Source organism: Lagopus leucura, unplaced genomic scaffold (genome assembly GCF_019238085.1).
Source record: "Lagopus leucura isolate 7727_CA_CO unplaced genomic scaffold, USGS_WTPT01 Super-Scaffold_100001, whole genome shotgun sequence".
In the NCBI taxonomy this organism is placed as follows: Eukaryota; Metazoa; Chordata; class Aves; order Galliformes; family Phasianidae; genus Lagopus; species Lagopus leucura.
The window spans coordinates 41,673,215-41,697,861 of NW_024962262.1; the positions used below are offsets into that span (position 1 = coordinate 41,673,215).

General features: G+C 39.2%; 1 protein-coding gene across 1 annotated transcript in view; it reads left to right on the forward strand.

The window, feature by feature from the left end:
* Positions 1 to 15,032, forward strand: part of IRS2 (insulin receptor substrate 2) — a 30,110-nt gene extending 15,078 nt beyond the window's left edge. Inside the window, 1 exon segment of the mRNA XM_042867261.1 lies at positions 12,626 to 15,032. Within this exon segment, the coding sequence (XP_042723195.1) occupies positions 12,626 to 12,630 (5 nt within the window). The 3' untranslated portion in view covers positions 12,631 to 15,032.
* The last annotated feature ends 9,615 nt before the right edge of the window (positions 15,033 to 24,647 follow it).

Here is a 24,647-nt window from a genome sequence, read left to right on the forward strand (position 1 = left end):
CATGGTGGCACCTACTTTTAAATTTCTCTTCTGCCTCTATGAAGTGGTAATTTTTAATCTTATTTTGACAGAGGTTTCAAAGTTTTTCCACAGTGGCTATCAGATATTAATAGGGAAGCTTGCAACCATTTCTTTCCTTTCTCCTGAATTGTTTTAGATCCCTTTTTGGGCCCTTTTTAACCACATCATATCTTTCTGAAATCACAATAATTAATTACTTCAATTAATTTTTTTTCAGTGTACTTTAATTAAAAATAGCTGCTGGAATTAAGAATCTCTGATACAGAGTAAGCTGACAGTTCTGAATTAGTCCATGGGTGGTAATTTGTAAAGCTCTATGGAAGAACCACTCATTTAAAGGCTGATCATTCTGGGTTTATTTTGTACGTGTTTTATGGAAATATTTTTCTCCCCTGAGTAAACGTGTTGAAGTCTTGTATCTACTGTATGGGGAAGTGTTCCTGTGGTCTTTTATCTTAAGCATCGATTGAATCTGGCTTTTTGATTTAGGGACTTTTCTGATGACTACTGGGGAGGTTGAGAATCAAACCGGGAAACAGTGGTGGAGTTTTGCCTCAGGTTGATTGGTTGGTTTTTCTGTTTGTAAGCAGACATCTTGTGTTTGCTACAGAAAAGTTTCAGTTGGATTGTTTAGCATAGGCTGGGTAGGACTATTTGAAAGGTAAAGGAGCATATTCCAAAGGAGGCAATTTAACCATTTGTTTCCTAATGCGTTTTGTGGGATTTTGTGTTTCTGGTCTCCTGATGGATCCAAAAGTATCATTAATAGCCAGCAATATCTTTGTCTGAGGCCACAGGGTTATCACAGTATCTCAAATTCTTCATTGTGTGGGCCCATAGATGTTTTGGTGCCCCATCCCTGGAGGTGCTCAAGACCAGGCTGGATGGGGCACTGGGTAGCCTGAGCTGGTAGGGGGGCACAGCCCTGCCCACAGCATGAGGTGGGGCTGGGTGAGCTTTAAAAGGTCTCTTCCAACCCAAACAGTTCAGTGATTCTGTGATAAAATCTTAGGGGCCTTAATACCTTAGGCCTTAGGGGCCTTAATTCATTCTGTGTTCAGAATGAAGCTGCTCAGTTCATCCAGTGTTGAAGGTTTCTAGTGCGAGTGTCTCCAGTAGGAACCGAGTGTCAGTATTCCTGTTTTGTTTCTCCATATGTGGTGCTTTCTTCATCTAGTCATGTTTTTTCACTACATGTAAATCTAAGAGGTTTGGACTCCATCTGTAGACATCTCCTGAGCAAATTGTTAGAAGCATCATTAAAAAGTCCTCTTAAAATGAGGTTCAAGCTTCCATTAGTAATCACTGAAAAGATAGATATGTGAACCTTTAAGGTATACTGAAAAGGCAGGTCAAGGCCAGTATTCATAATTGATACAAACCTTTGGCCTTCCCTGACTATAGAGGGAGCCTACACACTTAGCATAAAAGAGGCATGTAACTTCTGGAGGCTGTGGTTTTGTGTCGTCAAATTTGCTATTTAAAACAAAAGGACTTGAAAACAAGACTGATATTCATATGTGTATCCACTGGTACAGCTAAGCAGTCCTGCCTGGCCTGGCCTTGCTCTCTATGATAGTTTATGATGCATTGTGTGTGTTCAGTAAATGTGAAATTAAAAGGGATTTGTGTTTTCTCTAGCTATGCAGCTGCTGCACTGTTGACTGAACACTTTTCAATGCATTTCCTGGTCTCAATCACAATACATTAAATATGCAATGATATCACCTCCTTAGAACTTGGAAACAAACTTGTGCTTTAAAGCTACAGGCATATCAGGGAAAATACTTGTTTTGCAAAGTGTTTCTTCTGCAGTCTTTCTGCAGAGAGTATTTCTATGACAATATCTTAGCTTTTACAAAGTCTTATCTACTGCATGGTATTCTCCAGGAGGTTCCAGATCATGAATTTGACATCCTGAAGTGCTCACAACACCTACATGAGATGTCCTACAGGTTTAGAAGGTTAGGATGCTGGCAATGGGAGAAAATACTCCAGCTCTCTGTGCTGGAAACACCCACTGAAGTCTAGGGGAATTCTCTGAGCATTGGTAGGTCTAGAGCCCAACTTTCAAGTGTCGTTCATGAAGTGATGAAGATGGGTGTCAGTCTTCTTGCTGTATAGAAAAAGTCCTGACAATTTCATAAAGATACTGATCTCATTACATGGTCACGTGGTCAGATTAATTGCTCTAAGTAGAATGTATTTTTCAAAATGCTATACCAGATACTGGCAAACCTTAAGAAAACTTTAAAAAATGAAGAGAAAATTATGCATCAATGGTTGCTTATAAGCGTATTTATGTAGCAGCATATCAGTGAAGCATTAAACAAAAGGAAGCAAAGATGCATATGTGAGAGCACCTGTGAGATAAGGAAGAAACAGAGCTCTTGAGACAGCCAAGTACAGCTTTATGCAAATATGTTCTAAGAGCTCTTGTAATTACAGGAGAAAGAGCCTCATCCTCTGCAGTCAGCAGTACAGGACATGATTGATACCTATTTTTTGTCTCTTTTTTAGTCTCTGAAGTTTGGAGAAGAGTGCTGGGAAAGCACACTGTGGTTTGAGAACATAATATTTCTTATATTTAAACAAATGTTCTTTTCTTGGGAGAAGTAACATTTTGTACTCCAGGTCTCGCTATGGAGAAACAACACAAGTACATGCTGTTTTTGAAGCTGGGTTTCATTGTCTGTCTCATTCTTACTTGTTCCTTAGGGTAGGTGAAACTTGGCATTCTGCATTTCTTTAACTACCTTTCTTGAAAGTGAAACTTTAGCGTCTGTTATTTGGACCTGCAGACCAAATGAATCCAGGCTTGCTTCACTTTATTTCTGCAGGAAAGTTAGGGAGGATTCAGGGTGCATGCAGAGAAGCTGGGAACAATCTCATTTATTCTGTACAATCTGTGCTTTTTGAGTGAGAAAGAAAGCAAAATATGAGTAGGACTGAGGAGGCTGTTCTATGTAGTTGTTGCTTTCGCAAGTTATTTTATGGCTGACTTCCAGTTTTTAAACTGGTCTTCTCAGGAGATAAATTTAAACAAAAAAAACTTTTCTAAACAGTTTACTGAGCTTTTTGCCTTTTCTATCAAACAAAGTAGCAGTTATCCTCCAAATGTGATATGTGGATGATGGTTATGATGCCCATGTGATGAATATACATTCTTTCCTTTTATATCCTAACATAACATTTGCTTCCGTATGCATTACAATTCATATCAGCTTCAGAAATAAATGCTAATTCATCTAGAGATTATCTTCAGAGCACCACATTGTAAAGGAAGCTACAGGTACCCTTGTTTGTTTTAAAAGCTAGCTTTATAAATGCATCATAGAAATGCTTTCAATTTTTCTAGGCATTTCTCAGGAATGTTAATGCACGGGAGGATAAATCTAGTATATAAATAAGGAATCTAAAGGGTGAGGGTCTAAGCACCTTGCTAAATTTGTGAGTCCCAGTGTAGGACAGTAACCGGTGTGCCAGGTGTGTGTGTTGGCTGCAAGCCTACTGTCTAAGGATGTTAGTGAGAGCTCAGCTTGTTGTCTCTAATGGGATCGCTAGAACTGCTTTGATAAACATTATCTTGAAAGATGATCATGGCCTATGTGTACCTGAGAAAAGGGTAAGATGCTTTGATCATTCTCTGTGGAGGTATTACAAAGTATTTGCTTAACCTTTTCTTTTGGTTCCTTTGGTTCTGGGCAGGAGCTGTGTCCCAAATCCCATGTCATTTGTCAGAAGAAAAAAAAAAAGTTTTTTATCCACAATAAAATAAGCATGTATTTCCTACAGTCATCTTCAGAATTATTTCAGAGGCTGAGCAAATTTTAAGGCTTGTTCACAGAAGGATGTAGTTCCCTTGTGTCTGCGTTGTTATGTGGCCCTGACAACATACTGGACCAGACTATCACTTGTAACTTGGTGCCACAAGCAAGCTGTTGAAGTCTGAGTGAAATTTACCTTTTACTAGATTTCACTTTTTTAGATTTTGTTCTCAGTGAGTAGGAAAATATGCTGTGCTTGTGTGCGTGTACAGTGCCTTAGCACAAGAGAAATACAGAAGCCACTTTACAGAAGGACACAGCCTTTAAATAAGGAGACGTTGGCTTTATTAATGGGCATATATCTTTTTTTTTTTTTAATATGCACACTTTTGTATATGAACGCTTCAATTACTGTTCAGATGGAGTTAATAAAGGAAAATGGTTAAGGGCTTAACCCGATTCGTGCTACTGTATTAATAACTGCGCTACTAGAGACATAGTTTTAAAAAAGCAGGAGTGACATTATATGCAACAAGATTAATAGCTGAATTAAAATATGTAGTTATTAAACGATATTCATAATGATACTTTGGAAGATATAAAATTGAGAAAGCAAACTGTTCTTACTTTGTAGCATCCACTAAAACACATTGGCTCACTTTTCTTTCAGTGAGAAAGATTCTTACCTGATTCTTACTTGATCTCATGGGGATAAAAAACAACTCTTTCAACATATGAACAGAACAAATGTCATTTAAAAAAAAAAAAAATCCAGAAAAAAAAATCTTCATATAAACCTTCTGAGAAAGGATTGGTTAGCAAACAAATTAGAGGCACTATCTGTGTGTCAAATATTGAAAGCCCCCTGGGAAACCGTGTTAAAAGGGAATACTTCTTTTGCTCCTGGCTTTTTGATTATTATTATTTTTGTCCTTAAAAGAGGACTTGAAGTAAATGGGCAAAAATGAAGTAGTGAGCTTTGTTGAAAAGCACTGGACACCTGTGGATGTTTCTTTTCTCATTGAGGACTTCCTTGAGAATGCTAAGTCTGCAGCTTCTTGCCTGCCTTCATTTTTCTCTTGTTTCTTTGTTATTAACTAATTCACAGTGACAACATTGAGAACATTGTTGAAAGTTTCTAAAAGATTTCTAGAAAAACATTGTCAAAAATTGAAAACTATCTCATAAAACGTTTTCCCATTCCCATCAGATGCTCAAAGTTCTAAATGAGAGTGTGACAAGTGAAGACGGGAGGGACAGGACTGTCATACCATATATGTGGAGTTGTTCCTGTTAGCCTTTTCCTTACTTTCTTTTTCTTCATTTCTTCCCTTCCAAACTATCTCTTAGTGAGAAGCATCATCTCCCTGAACACAAGAAAGTCTCAGAGCTGCAGCAGCTAGTTTTAATGTGTAACCATATAGAGAATTTAAAGTCCAGGTGATGTGCAGAAATGTGTTTGTCTGCTTGGTAAGCAGTCCCAAAGTCAGTTTGCAAAGCAGCCAGACAGTTGACTGTGAAAACTGAAGGCTGCTTTTTGTTTTAAAGCATGCCACTGAAAGATAAAATGTATTCCTCTAGGATGGAAGAATGCCCTAGTCTCCATGCTGATTTGGTACATTAGAAATCTCTTTTGATGCTAGATGCCTGAGCCCTTTCCTCAGTGATAAGGGGAGGGTCTGAAAGAAGTATTTATGTTCCCCTAGCTATAATGTTTAAGTGGCTATAGCACTCTTCCACCGTTGACCTGCATCCTGTACCTTTCTAGCAGAAAAAAATCACGTTTCTCTTTCCCCACTCCCATAGTCCTTAGCACATCTTAGCCATATATTCTTCAGTAGAGTGCTCTCATTCTTTCTTACTGAAGCTGCTTTAATAGAATAATTAGATATCTGTTGTAGTGGAAAGAGAGAGTGAACACAACTTCCCACAATTTGCGTGAGTCCTTATCCCTGTTCCCATGAATATTTAAATATTTAATATGAATAATTCTTCAATTTAATCACTGGAAAAGATTGCTTTTTCTCCCAAGCGAGGGAGAAAAAGTATACTTTTCTGTCTTTGAGAGCACTTTACCATTGTGTGTTTAGTCATGGAGGTAACGCAGTGGCTTAGAAGAAGCGGTCAGAATTCAATGTTGACTGCTGGTGTTTGAAATGTCAGTCATGTTCTTGCTAGTGGCTCTAGCCTGAAGTCCACTTCATCTTTCTTTTTCTCACCGTTGCTTGCATGAGTGAGGTCTACCAATGCCAACAGCATTTTGATGTGTGAGAATATCAAGCTCTAGTTATGAAGGGTCTTTCCTGTAAGACATTGTTGCCCTTGCTAATGACTGCTGATCAGTATAGAAGAGGATTTGGTCTTTGCTTGTAATATGAATAGAAAATCATGCACCTCAAAGACTTGGAAAATTTTTCATAACTCTTACTCATCTGAGCTTAGTCTGAAATAAACCAGGTGAAATGCTGCTTAGAATTGCCTGTTTCTTCTCCTAAACTATAAGGAACGAGTCGTTCTAGCTCTTCACAGAGTGAGTAGGTCAGAGGTGTAGAGGTATGCACTGGGGATGCCAGTAGTTAGCTGAGATGAATATCATCTAGTGTGCGCTGTAAGGCGTAGACATGCATATCTGTCGCATCTCTTAAGATGGGCTTGGTAGGTAGTCCAGTGCATTAATCACCAATCCCGTCCTTCCTTGTCCTACCAATATTTTAAGGTGGTGAGCATGTTGTTTTGCAAAAATCATCTCTAATAAGAAGCTTCCAGCCTCACTTTATATTCAAAATGATGCTGCTAGAACTTACTCATTGCCATCAGTTTGGTTTTTTTTCCTGGGGAGAGCTGCAATCTCTCTTTGATGTGGCCAAAGAAGCTATAAAAAATCAAGCCAACAACCTAATTGAAGCTTTGTTTCCAGTGTTCTGGTTTTACATCTGCATTGATAAAGGAACAGCATGATGGTTTGTGAGGTGGGAGGCAGTTACAGTCGCTGGTAACGGTCATCAAACAAGAACATGACTCCTTTTTCCATGATGGCTAAATCCTATACTGGTAAACTGCAGAGTGGCTCTTTGGCTGACCGCCACAAACTGTTCTTTTTAGTAGCACATTTCCTACGTAGTTTCCACATCTGCTTCTTTCTGTCTGAGTCCCTCTTACAAACTTGCCAGTGGAAGCTGAAAAGGACTAAACATTTTTTCTAATGTTTTGTTTGCTCAGAGAAGATTGTTTTTGGTTTTTTTAAATTTCATTTAACATTTTTAAGCAGTTGTATACTCAAGTTGCAAGAGAGGGAATAACTGAACAAATTTCAGATAGTACTATGTTAACGGTTTGTTTTGTTTTGTTTTGTTTTTTGTTTAATTACTTTTATTCGTAATTACGGGTCTAAATCACATCTATATGAACTTGTTTAATACTATACAATGTCTGTAGGTCCAAAATTAAGAGGTATGATTGCAAATGTATTAAATTTTTCCTGGAAAAATGAATGTCTACTCTCTTAATTTTAAATGTGAAGCGCCTATTTTTATTATAATTTATGTGGGAAATGTATTTCTGGACCACACTCTAGTTATAAATTCATTATAATGACATTTGTAAGTTTAATCCTTTATTTTCCACATAATTGCATTTTAATGTTTTAGTTATTCGTATTACAAAATCTGTAAGAACTTTGACAAAATGATATGAGCGACAAATTATATCAAATTCTGAAATCAACTAAGTGTAGCCCTCGCTGTCATCTGCACTTTAACTTTACACTCAGCTGCTAGTGAAATTACAAGTAAAGTAATTGCTATTCTTGTAACTAGATGGTATCAAATACAAATGTCTTTGGTTTTGTTAGTAGCTTTGGATAAAAGTTGACATTCAAATTGTGTGGATTTTTGCACAGATCAGATGAATATTTCAGCCTCTTGTGTGTATGCTAGGAGAACAAAAACAGTATTTGCAACTGCTAGCATGCGGCATCTTTTTCTAATCTAGTGTTTTGTTTCCTACGTTAAAAGATATCATCTTTCTCCATGTTAATCATAATAGAACTCAATACGTTATGTTTTTTAGCTGTGTCACTCAAGAGAGAAGAGTACTGTAAAGCTTCAGTTATTAGAGATAACTGTGGCCACAACATCCCCACTTTGCAACTTCAAAGAAATGCGGTAATTTTCATTATCAGTCACGATTAGTTTGCATTGTCCCAATGCTTGCTTTTCTAAATTCATAAAACAACAAAAGCATATCTAAATAACATTGTGTGCTGTTCCTTTGTGGACTTATGTACCAAAAGGGAGTAGATAAACATGACGAACCATGTCTTGTTTAAATGAAATAATTATTATATGGCTTTTTAATTTCATGATTTATTTATCTTGTGTTTGTTTGTTTGTTTTGTTTTGTTTTCCAATTGAGTGTGGAAGCTCTTCACTTCGGATTGCTGTTATTCATGGACTTCGTAATCTGTTAGAGCATACTGCTTTGTGTTTTCCTGTGAGATATTATTGTGGCAAGGATTTAACTCCGACTGAAAGCTTTACTTGTGATGATGACCAAGCTTTGCTTTACTTAATTGGAGCAGTCTCACTGAATTCTCTGGAAGAAGTAGTGGAGGCAGATGAGCTGTTCTGCTGTCTTAGCAAGGTTGCTTCTGGGCTTTTTATTATATATGTTACTCGCTAAATCGCTTAATGAGAGTCAGAGCTAGGTAAGGAGTGGTTCATCCTGTGTGTTTTGCAGGTGGGATCTGGGTCCTTGGGCTGTGCCATCTAATGGCATGGCCCAAAGCCTACAAACACTCCTGCTGTTAACCTTGGGATTCAGTTATATCAATAGGATTGCTCTTCTGGGAAAAAATAGTTAGCAGGATCAGAGCCTTAATCGATTTGGCAGGCAATGTGGGGAAGGGGGAACAAAGGGATAAAGCCAGGGAGCTGTTTACCTCGAGTCATGGTTTGGGTCTGTGGCAGTGCCATGGGCTCCCCACCCCGCACTCTACCCACTCGGATGGTCGCGCTGCCACTCGAATAAATTGACAGGCAGTGAATAGCCTACACTATGTTGAGCCATCAGCCATGTGAATAGCTCCGTCCTTGTGCTTGCCAGCAGAAGAGAATCATTTTTAGGAATTTAGAAAAATTTTATTCATTGCTTACTGGCTTTGAAAATATAAGCAAAAGAGATATTTAATTGATCAGCTAGTGTATTCTCTTCACAGTTTACTTAGCAAATCTTCAAGCATTTGCTTGTTTCCTAGCAATTTGTATGTGTGTTTATTATCTGATTTATTCCCCAGAAAGCAATGGTGGAATCATATGATGTGAAGTAGGTCTGGAAATTTCAGCAGCAAACAGGGAGGTTTTTTTTTATTTGTTTTTTGTTTTTTTTTAATAAAGCCCAGAACCAAGAGGGAACTTCAGCATTGAAGCAGTGCTGCACTTTGTATTTGATTTGTGCGTGCCCAGGGGAATGAGGTTATCAAATAATATATTTGTGTCCTTTAGGAATTTTGTTTAGTCCCTGGATAAAGACAATGTGTACAGGTTTAACTTGTAGTGATAGATTTAAGTGCAGTGTTGATCTGGGACTTGAAAAAAGGGGAGATATTAATGACTGAATTTAACAAAAACAAACAACAGTGATATTGACATACTTAAAAATATCAACAAAGAAACAAAAGAATATTTTAGTGTAGAAGTCAGGACTTTCTGCTTGCTAGTAGGCTTCCTCTGAAGCTGACACTTGCTGTTGTGTGTGTCGCAGCATAATACTAGTTATTGTTTCGTTAGAGGAGAGCTTTGACTTAGATATTAGGGGAAAATTCTTTACTCAGAGAGTGGTGAGGCACTGGAACAGGTTGCCCAGAGAAGCTGTGAGTGCCCCATTCCTTGGAGGCATTGGATTTGAGGGGCAGGGTGGATAGGGCCCTGGGCAGAGTGGTTGGAGCTGGATGGTCCTTGATATCCTTCCAATGCAAGCCATTTATGATTAATGAAGATGACTTTGGGGTTAATTCTAGGGTTATAGACTAGCATTATAGTGTCTTTGGGTGATGTGTTGATTGCATTCTGGGCTGTAAAGCTTAGACCCACAGTCCCTGTTGTTCTCTTACAAAACCCCATAAACCAGGTTTGAGGAACCTGTGGAGCACAAGCTACCTCACCCACTCCAGTTTATGTCTGGAAAGTACTTGTGCTATAAGAGCAGTGTCAGACTCAATAACTAATAATCCTCCCTAGTGGTCACCATAGGTGGACATACTTCTTTAAACATATTTGCTTGTTATCTTTTCGTGTACAGAAATCTCCTCCTCTACTTTCCCATTTAAATGAGTTATTAACTTCATTTGGCTCTAGCTATTACTCTAATGCAGTGATAACCTAAATTTAGCTATTGAGTTGGTTTTCAGTTGGAGGAAAGCAGTAACACGGAAGCAACGTGTATCTTAAAATCATAAAATCATTAAGGTTGGAAAGACCAGTAAGATCATCTAGTGGAACTATCAGCCCATGCCTATGACCTCACTCGGTGTGGCATCTTTTTATTGAACACTTCCAAGGACAGTGACTCCATCACCTCCCTGTTCCAATGCATTACCACTCTTTCTGAGAAGAAATTTTTCCTAATATCCAGCCTGCACCTCCCCACGAGCACTCACTCTTGAAGCACTCACTTGTATGCCTTCATGATGCAGATGCATGTGCATCCTTCTTCCCTGAATAAAAGTCGGAACAAAGTGGTGTGTTAGGCACCTCAAAAGAGGGTTCTCTGCTGTCTTCTGAGAGCAAGCCATCCTGACACTTGTTCTCCCTACCAGACTTGCTGGATGATGATTACTAATCCAGGTGATTTTTCTTTGGTGGGTGTATATATATGTGTGTGTGTGTATGTTTATTTGTTTTTTAATTTCCAACTCCACATTTAAAGTTTACAAAATCCATTAGGGTATGATTTCATGTCATGGGATCCTCAGTACCCATAGTGGTTGGATTTACAGTTTGCAAACAGCAAAAGTGAGGAATCTTACTCTCCTTCCAAGTTTTCCGCATCCTCCTCTTTCCATCTCAGCTCCTACTTCATACTGTGCATTCAAATAGTACCTTTAGTCCTACTGGCAGTTTTGAAGTTCCCTTAGTTGCATCATAAACCAACTCAGGTTATTAATTTGAGAAGGGAAAAAAAAGTGTCATTTCATGATGTTAGAATGGCTAGATTTACTTGGTGTTAGATAGGAAAAGTGGCACCAAATAAATGATAATGGATGTGGACAGTGAGATGCTTTCTTTTTGTTCTTGGCAAGCTATTAATTCATCTCAGTGTGCGTCACTACACTAAATCCAAAGTAACATCCTAAGTACCTGATCATAGAGCAGCTCCGATTGACTTAGACAGGACTTACTTCTTAAGTAAACCTTGGCTCTGAGGGATTCAATAGCAATTTAGCAATTCTCATATATTTGCCAAGATATGTCAACCTGTGTTTTTTGTGTTGAGTCGAAGAGACTTTATATTGGTTTATCAGAAGCTCGTGTGTGATAAAACTTGCACAGACAAACACTACGCTTACTTTAACTTCCAGGTTTCATATAGAATTCACAGCGATCCCAATGCAAATACTTGTATCTGTGCAGTTGAAATTAAAGTATTATAGCTTTTCTAAGTAGCAGTGTAGCAGTGTTAGTACCCAAAGAATTCAAAATCATTTCAATTTCTGGAAAAACTTTTGTAATACATATACAAACTGAAGTTTTTACTTAATTTGTAAACTTGGGATAGCAACATACAAACATCAAAATTGCTGTAAATCACTAGATAAACTAGACACTATTAATAGCAAGAATGAGGAATGTAATGTTGCAGCTTAGGTTTGTATGGGGCTATTACCAGAGCTATCACCTTCCAAAACAAAGTGTCAGCGTTTTGCTATGTAAAATGTATGGTCTTGGTTTTTTGGTCACTGCTGTTTTTGTGTTGCTGCTTTCCAAATGTTATACCAAACTGGGGAAATCTATGTAATAAAAAACTTATTGAAGAAATTTGATTTTTAATGAACATGTTAACAAACCACCTTTATGCTGTTATCCCTCTGGCAGTGGCACATCCTGTCCATTCCTTTTTTTGCAGTTAAAAAAAAAAAAGAAAAAAAAAAAAAAAGAAAAAAAAAGTCAGCTGGGTTCTTTAAAACAAGATTGACAATTCATAAATTAGTTTCTGTGATACTGCACAATTCACCTTAGATGTTTAAAGCAGCTTTGTAAACAGTAATCCGAAGAGGATTCCTTCCAAATGCTAGCATGCTCATTTTTCTGGAATAATAGTTATTTAGTAAACCAAATAACTAGATTACAAGATGGGCCTTTCTTTGTTTACGTTTTTGGAAGACTCTTTCCCTTAAATCCATATGGTCTTAAGAAACTCTTTTAGTATCTGTAAATGGATAGCTTTCAATAGCAGCCAAACAGCTAAAACACTACTGTAGTTGATATCTGCTTTCTACAAGACCCCTTTCTTAACAGTGGTATAGAACAGTGAGGATCACAACTTGAAGTGGGGGCATTTCATATTAGGTTTTCTAACTGGTTCTGCTGGGGCTTGCTGGCTTGAAGAGCCACAATGAGGAAGTTGGACACTAAGAACTTGGTGTGGGATTGGAAAGAGCTCTCTTTGTTGCCTCTGTAATGCCTTACTATGTGTGCAAATTGAAAAGCAGTTATTACGTAGCTTTTTTTCCATGCGAGCCCATCCTGAATACTCTCTGTAAGGTATTTTTTATGCTGTTTTAATCATTTGTATGATTCTTGTTGCAGCTGTCACTGACTCTTTGTCATTTTCCTTTTCAGAGTGAAGGAGTTAGTTTTATCACCATGACCTCAAAGAGTACAACATTCAAAGAAGCTGCTCGGCATATACGGTTTTCTGTTGTTTCGTTTTGTTTGTTTTTTAATTGAAGCTGCTTAAGGTTTACTTTTTGTTGTTGTCATTGTTGGTCTGGACAGTTACTTAACTTTCAAACTGTTGTGAACTAAGCCCTATAGCAAATCAGCGAGGAAGGGAAAGCAACCTGCCCAACTCATGTCCTGTCAATGGCATCTACATTATCATTTTGCTGCTGTTTTGACAGAAGATGAAGATGTTCTTTAGACAGTAGGAACTTTTCTGCCGGCCTGTTTAATTAATGGCCAATGCCTTCATTTCCTTTTTCTGCAAAGACAAACTATATTTATCCTTCGACATATTGGGGGATTCTGTGGCACCTGCTGAAGCAGTCAGATCTGGTATTTACTGGCATAATTTCAAGCCTATCACAGTACTACCTACCTCAGTTCAAAGTAAAGCCGGATTTGCGGTGTTAGTGTACGACAGGACCTCCTTTATCTCTATGCTGAGTCTCTCAAGAGCGGTCGCCAGCCTTACTGAACTCGTAACGCATGCAGCTGCTACCTGCTCCTCCATCACGAGCTGCGGTGTCTGATTCTGGGATGGAGCCTGGTGAGGGCACTGGGAAATCTAACATGGGATGGAACTCTGTGGATTGGACTGGGACAGAGAATTCAGAGGGGTCGAAAACGTGAAAATAAAAACATGTAACCGAAGCGATGTAAGTTAAAAGAATCAGACTGTATTGGGGGTTATCTCTCTTTACCTTTGACACACTTGTTTAATTTTCTCTATGTAGGTGTTGATGTAGGTACTTCAGATTGCAAAAGCCTTTTTTCCTATCTACAAGCTCACTTTTGTCAGCTAACCCTGTTCTTAGATGCGTTTCTTGTAACCAAAAATCTAGGTAGGCATGCTAGGAATGCAGGGATGATAGTGGGTACTGGACAGGTTCAAACACTAATATTAACACAGTATTATCTTGCCATCTAGAAAGTCCTGAAATCTGCCTTCTACTGGAAGAGCATCATTGCAGCTACAGGCATTATTACAGGGAAAGAAGAAACGTTGCAGTTGCTTATCCAGAGTTTTTTCAAGACTACTTGTTCATCACATTTTCAGTAGTTTGAAAACACAAGTGATGTGGCAGCATCCCTATATGATGTCACAAACATCATATACAACTGATGTACCAGACTAGCAGAATGTTGTGCCACCTTGTTTCTCCTTTGATAAATTTGTTGAAGAGTTTGTATACATTTTAATGGTACCTCCCCAGTGCCTGCTCTGATAGACATGTAAGTATTACTAAGTTATTTGAGTTATGTGAGACATTTTTTTAATCATTGTGCTAGGTGGGGCCTGTACATCATTATTAATAATGCATTATCTTTTGGGATTTTTTTTTTTTTGCTGAGGAAGATAAGAGTCAATGTCTTACAAATGTAACAAATGACAATGTGATCTTCCTGCTTACATGGTGACTTTTTAGAACCGAGGATTGTATTACAAGACAAAGATGAATGTAAACAATTTCCTTCCCTACCCCATGACATTATTTACATCGTAATTTTGGGAGATTTTAAATCACAGCAATGCATAGGCTAATACAACATTAGATCTAAAATCAATTTAAATATCTAATCTGAGTGTTGGTTTTTTTTTGATAATAATAATGCTAAAAATAGTTCTAAAACATTCTAAAATGCTGCTCGTTCAATTCTGGAACTGAAAATACAAATAATATTGTTGACATTTTCTCTCTGAACCTCCCCATAGCGCTGAGTGTGGTACCTGCTGAATACAATATTTTGATCTATTTTGAAGTAGCCCCCTGTACCAATTAGGAAATCATGGCACTAAAGTAAATGGCTAAAATACATACATCAACTTCAAAACGAAAACTTGACAATGTAGTCAGTTCTTCTCTATCCTGTAGATTTCACAAAGGCATATGCAATACTTACATTCTTAATTTAGTTTACAGAATGGAACCAAAATGTATAAATGTTTTGTTTGCTAAACTTCACAATGTATATTGGGTCTTTGTACATTTTGCCTGACTTACCTTAAATTTAAAATATTTTTTGCTATATAACCTTAACAGTTATTAAGCAGTGTTTTCTTTTTGGGTACGTATTGTTTCTGGATATCAAGATGTTAAATATATTTCTTGCTATTGTGATATGACAAGAGACTTAACTTATCTTGCTGTGTCTTCCAATGTACACGCTGTATATAAGGATAAATGTGATGCTGCTGGAGACCAGAATAAATGGAACTAGAGTAGTGTATTGTATTTAGTCTGTATTGATCATGGATGCTCTCCTTAATAGCCATATGCAATAAAATACATTATTTATGAAAGGAGTAAAGTATTTCTGTACCTTTTTTTCTCTAAAGATGGCGGCTTGGGTGTTGTTTATATGAAAATCACTTTCTCTTAAGTCAAGCATGCTTTCTCTAAGTAAATCTGCTATGCCCATACTTACTTTCTTTTGTTTTAACACATAGATTGCCCCTGACAATCCATGAAATTATTTTAAATCTTTTCTTAACAGTAAAGAAATCTCTATTATAAAGGGGAAGGAAACAACGAGGAATGGAATATGGTCTTAATTTTTAATTTCAGTTTATAAAGCTGTCATCCCAACAGCAGGTGAATGACTGTGCAAGTGCCACATTTAAAGTTAATTGGAGTGAAACTCAGACAATATGTTGTTCTCCTGGCCACATCTACCACTAAGTGGGCTGATATTGTTATAGTTACCTTTGTGTTTGGGGCACAGTTGGAGAAGCATATTAATACAACTTTGTTTTAAAAGGACAAAACCCCATCTCGTTGCAGCAAACTCACTTTCTTTCTCTGAAAGTGACTGTAATTGTCTGTCACTACAGTAGGATCATCTTGTTGCTCCTGAAGTGTCCATATAAGCCACAGAATCATAGAATGGTTGGGTTGGAAGGGACCTTTTAATGACCATTTAGTCCTCTTTTATGAGGCGGAGCAGGAGTGGTTTCCACCTTACAAATAATCCTTTGATTTTATGCATTTGTATCTATTTGCTTTTCTGCAACCCTATGCCATTGTGGCTAACCTTCACTTCATGGAAGCCCACATAGATTTCACTCCCTTTCTGTTCAGCAATTCTTCATCTTGGAGCAGAAGAATATAAATCCTATCTCTATACTATCTCTTTTACTTGACCAAAAAATCATTTTAATTATATGCCCACCCTGTAAGGTACTGCAGCATCTCACCTCATCTGACTAAAGGTATAATAAGCATATTTTCACAAAGAAAGTATTAGTAGAAAAGCACTGCAGAACACCATCTTATTACCCATCCAGCCAACAATACTTTTCAAACAGAGCTTTCCAGTCAAATGCAAAGCCATTTTATACACAGAATCACCCGGGTTGGAAGGGACCCCAAGGATCATGTAGTTCCAACCCCCCTGCCTAGCAGGGCCACCAAACATACACATTCAGATCAGGTTGCCCAGGACCCCGTCCAACCTGGCCTTAAACACGTCCAAGGACGGGGCATCCACAACCTCCCTGGGCAGCCCGTTCCAGGGCCTAACCACTCTCCTTGTAAATACTTTTACAAACAGCTTATTTCTTACGTTTGCTTGCTTGTAGTGTTGTGCAAAACAGTGGCAAAATATTATATGTATCCATTCTCCCCTCTCACACTGACTGAGGGAGGCTGCCTTACATTACATCTGAGAACCAGCATCAGTGTGTGTTTCTCCATGGTCACTTCTCCTTATTTCAAGGAATGCTAGTAGCAGTACACTCCCTGACCTTGGTCTACTTAAATCACAGGCAGTGTGTATGTTGCCCAAGAAAAACCATTCAGCTGCTTGTCATCTGTCGTGACTGTCTTTACTGTAGGCTTAGAGGAGACAAAATAGCACCTTGTGGATCTTACGGTACCGACATCCTTGAAGGAAAATTGCTTTAGTCTTTGAAATAGCTCTGGAGAAACACAGCTATCCGTAAGTATCTTCTCCTAATGTCAGCGGGATGTGGTATGAACTTTCTTGAATTCAATTTCTGATAGAGCATAAGTCAAGCCTTTGGCTGCTCAGCCCACCTACAGCATAGTTTTGTGTGATGTAGGAGAGCAACATTTGCACTGTCCTGGAGCCAGGTTGTGCTCCTAGGTTCCTATCCAGTGACTATTCTTTCACAAAGACCTCCTTGAGAACTTTGGTTTGTTTGTTTTTTTTTGTAGTATGTAGTTCAGGGGGGATCTATACATGTCCAGATACATCCCGGAATGGAATGTGATTACACTGAGCATATTCTGGTGCCTGGATCTTAGCAACATTCCAAAATTCTCCACTTCGGAGTGGCCTTGAAGACCACTGCAAAAGGCATCATCTCATAATAGCCTTTAGATAACAAGCAGAGGTCAAGCAAGTTTCCTTCTTCAACATCTGTCCCTATTGTCCAACTGTTTTTTGTTCTCAAAAATAATGAGAAGACTTAAGGTCTCAACTGTAAGAATTCCATATCCATCTGTGAATATTCCAAGTGAGGAAATGCAACTCAGCTTCAGTTCTTTGAACATATGTTACTGAATAGCACAAAGGGAAGAGACTTGGTCAGAGATGCAAGCCTTCATGCTCTGTGGGAGACAGAGACCTACCAAATCTTTCAGTGTATTACCACTGCTTCAGTCACTCCTGGACAGCTTCTTCTCCATGGGGAACTTCAACTAGCTCTTACAGAGACATCAACATACACTGCAAGAATCACCTTTGCACCTGTTTTTCTCCTGGATGACAAGAGTCTCTGAAAGAGTATGCAAACAGAGTATGCAAACATTTAATGAATGAATGATTGGCATTTTAGGGGCTCTAAATATTTAAGTTACACTTAGGTACTCTATAGGTATTTCTTATTTAGGTGTATGGTTTGTGACATTTAGTGGAAATCTGATTTCTGAGAACAGTACTTCCTTGTAGTGTCCCAGCGACCTACCAAAATAATTGAGACAGAAAATATCACAATCCACTACAGAAAATACAGATCCCTAACTTATTACTATTAGTCTAATCTACATATCAGACTAAACATGTTCTATACTGTTTAAAATAGAGCTGCGGTAACTGGCCTGTGGGATGACTATGACAAATAACAAAATTGCTTCATATAAGCTCTGGCTTGATAATTTATTTCATATTATTAGGCAATGCCATGTTACATGCTGAATGTGTAGCTTCCAAGAGTTTTGAAAAGTATAATTGATTCCCAGTACTTATTCACAGGTAATCTTCAAATCTTTTCTTTCCCCTCACCCTAGGTGATTAATATGCATGCAATGCATCAGTAAGTGCTAAAGTGAGTGTAGGTAAGGAACCCTACTGCCAAAATGCTAGCTCTTACACAAGGTAGAGGATATAAACATCAGGCTATGTTTGCATACTGAAAACAGAGGTGGTAGAGGATGGAATTAGACACACCTTGAAACACCTATTAATACGAACATCACTGGATCTAGGTAAAGGTAAAGGATTCCCCTACTTAGAATCATGTTTGCTGCAGATGGACTGGTAAAAGTACACTCCCCCACATTTGACAAGAATTAACATTAAAATATTATTCTGTCTCAACCTTTGGAATGCATGCTACCACTCCTAGCAGTTTAGTTTTCCTTCTCATTAAGTAGAGATGAAAACATGGGTGTATCCAACAGTACAGTTTATACTTTCCCATTCATTCATTAGCTTGAGTAACCTTCACTGCAGAAATGAGTGTCTGGGCCTACAGCTCCACTATAGACAATTCCAAAATTTGAAATTTTGCCTAAACAAGAAAGTCAAGACTTAAAACTTTCAATATAGATTTTTTCAAAGTCAGTCACCTGAAGTGTATTCTTAATTCAAAATGTTAGATAAACGATGAAACTTTTGTATAAGGGGCTGAATTTACTACATCTGAAATCTTTTGTGTGTGTGTGTGTGAAAAGTCTGACCCTAAAGCAGCAGAGTTAATTTTAAGTCATGTCCTAATACTCTTACTTTAAAAAATTTTCTATCACTCTAGCGTAATGGCGTTTTGTACAGGACTGTACATCAAGTGACTCTGGAAAGGTCTGCCAGGTTCCCCAAGAGGTCTTCAAGATACAGACTAAATATGACACATGATGATCCTATTTGACAGAACAGTTACTCCTAGGAAAAAATAAGCATACATATAATATCTGTAGCATCAGTATTATTTGGGAATTGCCCTGATTTTGAAGGAAATGTTGAAGAGGAAGGGCTGGTAAGACTGGATACTCTCAATTAAAACTCAGATCATTTTCTTAAGTATTCTTATCCAGCTGCAGATGAAATTCCTCATTCAACATTATGATTTTATTAAAAAAAAAAAAAAAAAATGGCAGCACAGTGATTGACTTCTCTCAGAGTTGTGGAAAGTACAATATTGTATTAGGGGACACCAGTGCTTGTGAGGAGCTGAACTTTCCCATCTGTTACAGAAGACTGACAATCCCCATTTGCCAAGGATGCTCTGGAGCAAAATGGGGCTCCTTCATGCTCCTCATTAGGGGTGAAGCTGATCAGTGTGATCCAGCAGTCTGTTCTTATTAAACCTTTCTGACAACAGTTGTTATCCTGCAAATGGACTGGAAAAGCATGAGGTGGTGGATTATGTCATTATTTCAGCTGTGTGGTAGACCTAGATGTACCTGTTGCAGTTCAAAATAGTATGGATGTACTTAAACAAGCTGTGGAGACAAGGAAGGAAGAAATAAGGGATCCAGCAAGTGCACAACCATACCGACCATTGTACTTAACCCCTAATAGCTGTGAGGTGTTTATACTTTCCCTGTGGAACACTGATTACCACAAATTATCTTATCATGGCACTTGCCATGAGATCAGAGTTTAAACACTGAGGCTGGGAAGTAAATTTGCACTGAGCACACGCATAGTACGATCACCCAGATCACCTGCAAGATACCCAATGACCACTCACTGCCATTTTAGTGCTGCCAATTTGCAGGCTAAATATTACAAGCTATTGCACAAAGATAAACCCTGAGGCCACGGTCTCAGTGACCGTAGACTAGGAATTTGCCACCACTGCTTTCATGGTGATTTGCTGTAAGGAAAGCTCTGGCTCAGAGTTGAGAGATTGTTTACATGTGCGGCATTTTTTTGTTTTTTGGTCTTTTTTTAAACCTTATGTCTTGTGAAGGCTTTTCTGTTTCTATTGCCCTTGAGCAGTGCCTCAATTAACATAATTGCTGTCAGTTATCATGTCTACCAAGCTATTCTATATATATATCTTCATTCTTAAGTGGGATACAATAAAAACCTTTTTTTTTTCCCTAGAATGCCAAATCCCACAATAACTGCCCATTTTCTCAAGGCTAAACTGCTTTTAAATGACTTTTTTTTTTTCCAGCTCAAGGCATCAATGCAAACAGAGAAATTTCCAGGGCTAGTCTGTGCCTTTATTATTTATATATGAATCAATAAACCATTCCAATATTAATTTCACATGCAGATAAATGGATGTTTCTTTAAGGGTTTCAGAAGAGTAAAGGTTAAAATTTCATCCTAATTATCGAAAGAACAAATATTGAAGTGTTTCTACTTTGAACGTAGTTTTTTCGTTTGTAACAGATTTGACAGAAGAGAAATAATGGTTTTCTTCTCTGCCTTAGATGCAGCGTTATTAATAGTCCAGTGCTGGATGCTATATTATTTTTCTCAAATAATGATTCTACTATTTCAAAGGAAATACTTGGACAATATAAACATTTCATTATTTTATTGACTCTGTCTCTATTTCTTTGAAGGTAACAAGCCCCAGGATTTCTCTGTTCTAAAGGAATAAAGAAAATTAGATTTCTAATTGAGTAGCTGTAGTCCAGTGCCTTCAGAACCAGAAAAACTGCACTGCAGAGAAATTCAGTGTATCCTGTTTTCAGTTTGGAGACCTGCTCTTTTGCTGGTTACCGAGCACGTTTGTTACAAGATATACCTGGAGGATCTATGATCTGTTGCCAGGTTGTCTCTGCAATCTTTTCTCTTTATTTACACAAACACAAATAAGGAAAAAACATGGTTAGAACCTCAGTTACTTTTGGAGTTGCCTTTAAACTGTCCAGCCACTGAATGGCCTATTCAACTGCAAATCATAAGCTCCAGCAATTCTGCTGATTTACACTGTGATGATTCTCAGTGTGATGCATAAAATAGCTGTGTACCTTCTTATCACTTGGGGTGTGTTTGTTGCTCTGTGGGTAGAGTTCTCCCATGCTGTTCAGCTAAGCTCCCTGGTTCTTATCTTCTGCAGAGGCAACATCAGTTCTCATCAGTGGGTACTGTGCTAGGGGCCTAGTTATAACTAATGCTATACAAGAAATCTCAAGTTGTGTGTGCTCTCAAATATACCCTGCAAGATGTCAGCATGCACACTGCCTAAGATTTGGAGAGGATATTTCCTTGTTTGCTTATATTTTGCTGATGAGTGGGCAACTATTTCACTTGCCCTTTAGCAGAGAAGCTTCACAAGGAGAAGACCTAATGTCCTGTGAATGCAAACCAAAGTTTCAGATGGGCCTCTGACTTTTGTCAGCTGCTGGAAACCACCTTCCCTCCTCAGCACTGGGGCTGCTGTTGTGTGCCTCTATAAACACATGCATTCAAATCACCGCATTAATCCCTGTGACTGAGATTTAGCAAGGGGGAGTGCTCTGCAAAGCTCTTTTTGAACTACTGTCTTAATGCATTAATCTGCAAGGCAGTTCTAGAACATGAAGGACTTGAAGAGAACGGAGACTTTCCACGTTTCAACCAGCTAAGATGCCCTAAGCCTCACAGGTACAGAAGAAGCATACAAGCAGATGTTGGCCTCCCCAGCACTGGGGCCTGATGAGCAAATGGGTTGCATCGCCTGCCCAGCTCAGCTCAAGCTGCTCCCTCTCAGATGAGCAGTAGCGGTGGGGAATGTCACAAAGCATCAGGCTCCGCCTTGCCCGAGTTCTTCTCCCATCCTGGCAGTATTCCAGCACATCCCCTGAGGAAGCAGCCTCCTGCCACGCCAGGCCTGGAGCAGAGACCTGTGTATGTCCCTGCAGCCCACAGTTCACTGCCACTCGTGTGTGATGGGGTGAAGGCTCAGCCTGAGTCCGCCCGGTGCGCAGCCCTACAGGAGCCTCACCAGCTGCCAGAAGCACCAGCCTGCCATCCCCTGCTTGATGTCGATGTGTTCCTCCCTGGCAAAGAGCCAGCATTTTGTTTACCCCGGAAAAGAAGATTCATTAATCTGTTTTTCCTGCTCTGGTTTGTTTGTGTGTCATTTAGTCTGTGTAGGCAATTTTGCTTTTCCTACTTTAATTTCTTTTTGGTCTGGGAGTGGGGGAGGTTTGTTTTCATCATCGATATATCGGTGAGCTAAGTAATTGCAAAATGAACCACATGCTGCTTGTGGCTTAAGGATTTCTTTTTTTCTTTTTTTTTTTTTCTTTTTCTTTTTTTTCCTTTTTTTAAAGTTTCCAAGCCAAATTCTGTTGGCAGTTATTTTTATGCAGCCCCACTGAAATCAATAGAAAGCTTAGTCTCAAGGGGGCATGCTATCAAGCACCGTTATCGCTCCTTTAAGATGCATCTTAAGTCTTGTTTACAAGGGGGTCTTTATGTGATAAATCCATCTTTGATGATCCTGTGAGATGTTAACAAATGGAGCCCAGTATTTGTGATGAGGCACTGGCACAGGTTGCCCTGAGATGTGGTGGAAGCCCCATCCCTGGAAACACTCAAGGTCAGCTGGACGTGGCTCTGAGCAACCTGATCAAGCTGCAGGTGTCCCTGTTCATTGCAAGGGAGTTGGACTAGAGGACCTTTAAGGGTTCCTTCCTACTCAAACTGTTTCTACTGTTCTTTGATTCCTAATTTTCTAGGATAAGATAACGCAAGAAATTCAAGAGAAACATGCTGAAGATCTCAGTCTGCATTAACATTACACTGTTGCCAAAAATGGTGCTGTTTTAGAGAAGAAATAAGATTCAGATTTTTGACGGTGTAGATAAGGCCTGACAGGCTGATCAAATGAAGTACAGAGAAAGTAATAATTTTGCAACTTTCACTGCACTATCCTACAGAAGGTGTAACTTTTTTGTGCGTTTAAATGATGTGATGACAATGAAGCTAGCAGAATTCTTTCCCTTTTTGTTACATGCACCAAAGCTGCTCTTCAAACTCTCCATGGACAGTTTATGTACTCTAAAGGGGCTGAGAAATTAGATGCTAAAAGAGTGACTCTGCTTACACTTCACATTAAGCTGTTTTTAAAGAGGGCAACAATGGCTAGGGCAGCAGTGCCGCTGGGAGAGCCAGGCAGGTGAAGGAACCAGCAAGGACAGATGCCTGACACATTGCAGGGGCTCACAGTGGACCACAGTGGCTCTCACTTGGCTATTGGAGAACAGGAGTTCATACAAAGCAAGGAGCATAGCACACGCTTTCCCATTCTTCAATCCCAGAGTTAGATTAAGATTGTGCTGCAGACTGTGGTTTTGGAACAAAATTGTTTTAATCATTTAAACAAAGAAGTTGAAGATCAGAGTTAGAAAAGGACCTAAGGAATAAATTTTGCAGGAAAGATACTTTCAGTTCAGTGCCACTTTGTCAGGGAATGGCAGTGATCTTTTTACTCTTCCTATAAAGCTGTTACACTGCAACTTGAAAGCTTTATGCTAAAAAAAAACTCAGGACAGAAAAAATATGATTGATTCTCCCTCACAGAAAGGAAGGTCTTGCCCAGTTAACACCTGTATTTGCTTTCTTTTAAAGTAAACCACCCGGCAATGCTTTCTAATGAACTTATATATATATATTATTTTTCTGCTCAGTCACTGATTCAGTACCTGCAGTGCTGCAGCATTTTCCATCAGCTCCATGACCAAACTGAGGACAATTTTAAAAGCAAGATTCTACATTCCCTGATCAGAAAAGCAATGCGATCCAAAAAAGTACAAAATCTCTTTGTCTTCCTGACTACCTATGTTTGAAGTTTAAAGCCTGTTTCCTTGGTAACTAGGCTTGCAAAGCTGGTCTGCTCACATGGTATGTGCAGGGGCCACTGCATATTGTCCAAAGGTTATTGAGCCATTTAGCTAGAGCATGTGATGTGTGAGATTTTGGTACTAATTTCAAAGGGACTGAGAGACAAGCGATAAACTTTCTCTACTGCTTGCCTTGCCCTACATAAAATCCTCTCCTGTGGCTTGGAAGGTTTAATGACATGAATAGCTACAGCCACTCTTCCTCTGGGCTCCTTTCTGCTGCAGCCCTGCCCAGATGCCTCAGGAACACTGTCAGCTCTGACAGCATTTTACTGTGCTTCTTCTCACTCCAAACACTGCTACTATGAAAGACATTAAAACTTGTCTATTCGGGGCATAGCTTGGTGCTGTCGTCACAGGGCTGTGACGGGCAGCTCTTTGGATATCCCTGACTGGCAGCTTTGGTCCCCGCACCCAGACAATGTGCATTCACAGAGCCTTGGTTGCCTGCCACCAGGCCCATCTGTTGGGCTGATTCTTTGCCCGTGTCAAAGTCAGTCAGACAGGGCTGTAGGTGCCAAGAGAATGAGAACCGAGAAGGGCAGCCTGTAGCGTGCTGCCAGCAGAGTCCTTCCAGCAAGGGCCTCCTCCTCTGGGGCTGCCATTGCTGCCAGCTGCCTGCCTGCCGCAGGTCACACAAGCCGACATCTGCACACCACAGAGAGGATACACGGAGTGGAGGAGACGAGGGGAGGGATTTGGGGTAGCCTTGGCAACTTGCTAAGCAAGCTGTGCTGTGGCAGGGACTCAGCTCACAGCACAGCTAAGAGGCATGCGGAGCTTGTGGTCTCACTTGGTAGGAAGGCAATGCATTGTCAGTGTGCCGAGGTGAACCTAGGGCAGCCCATTATGCTTGAGAAGAGAGCCACTGACCAAGCTGGCATAGC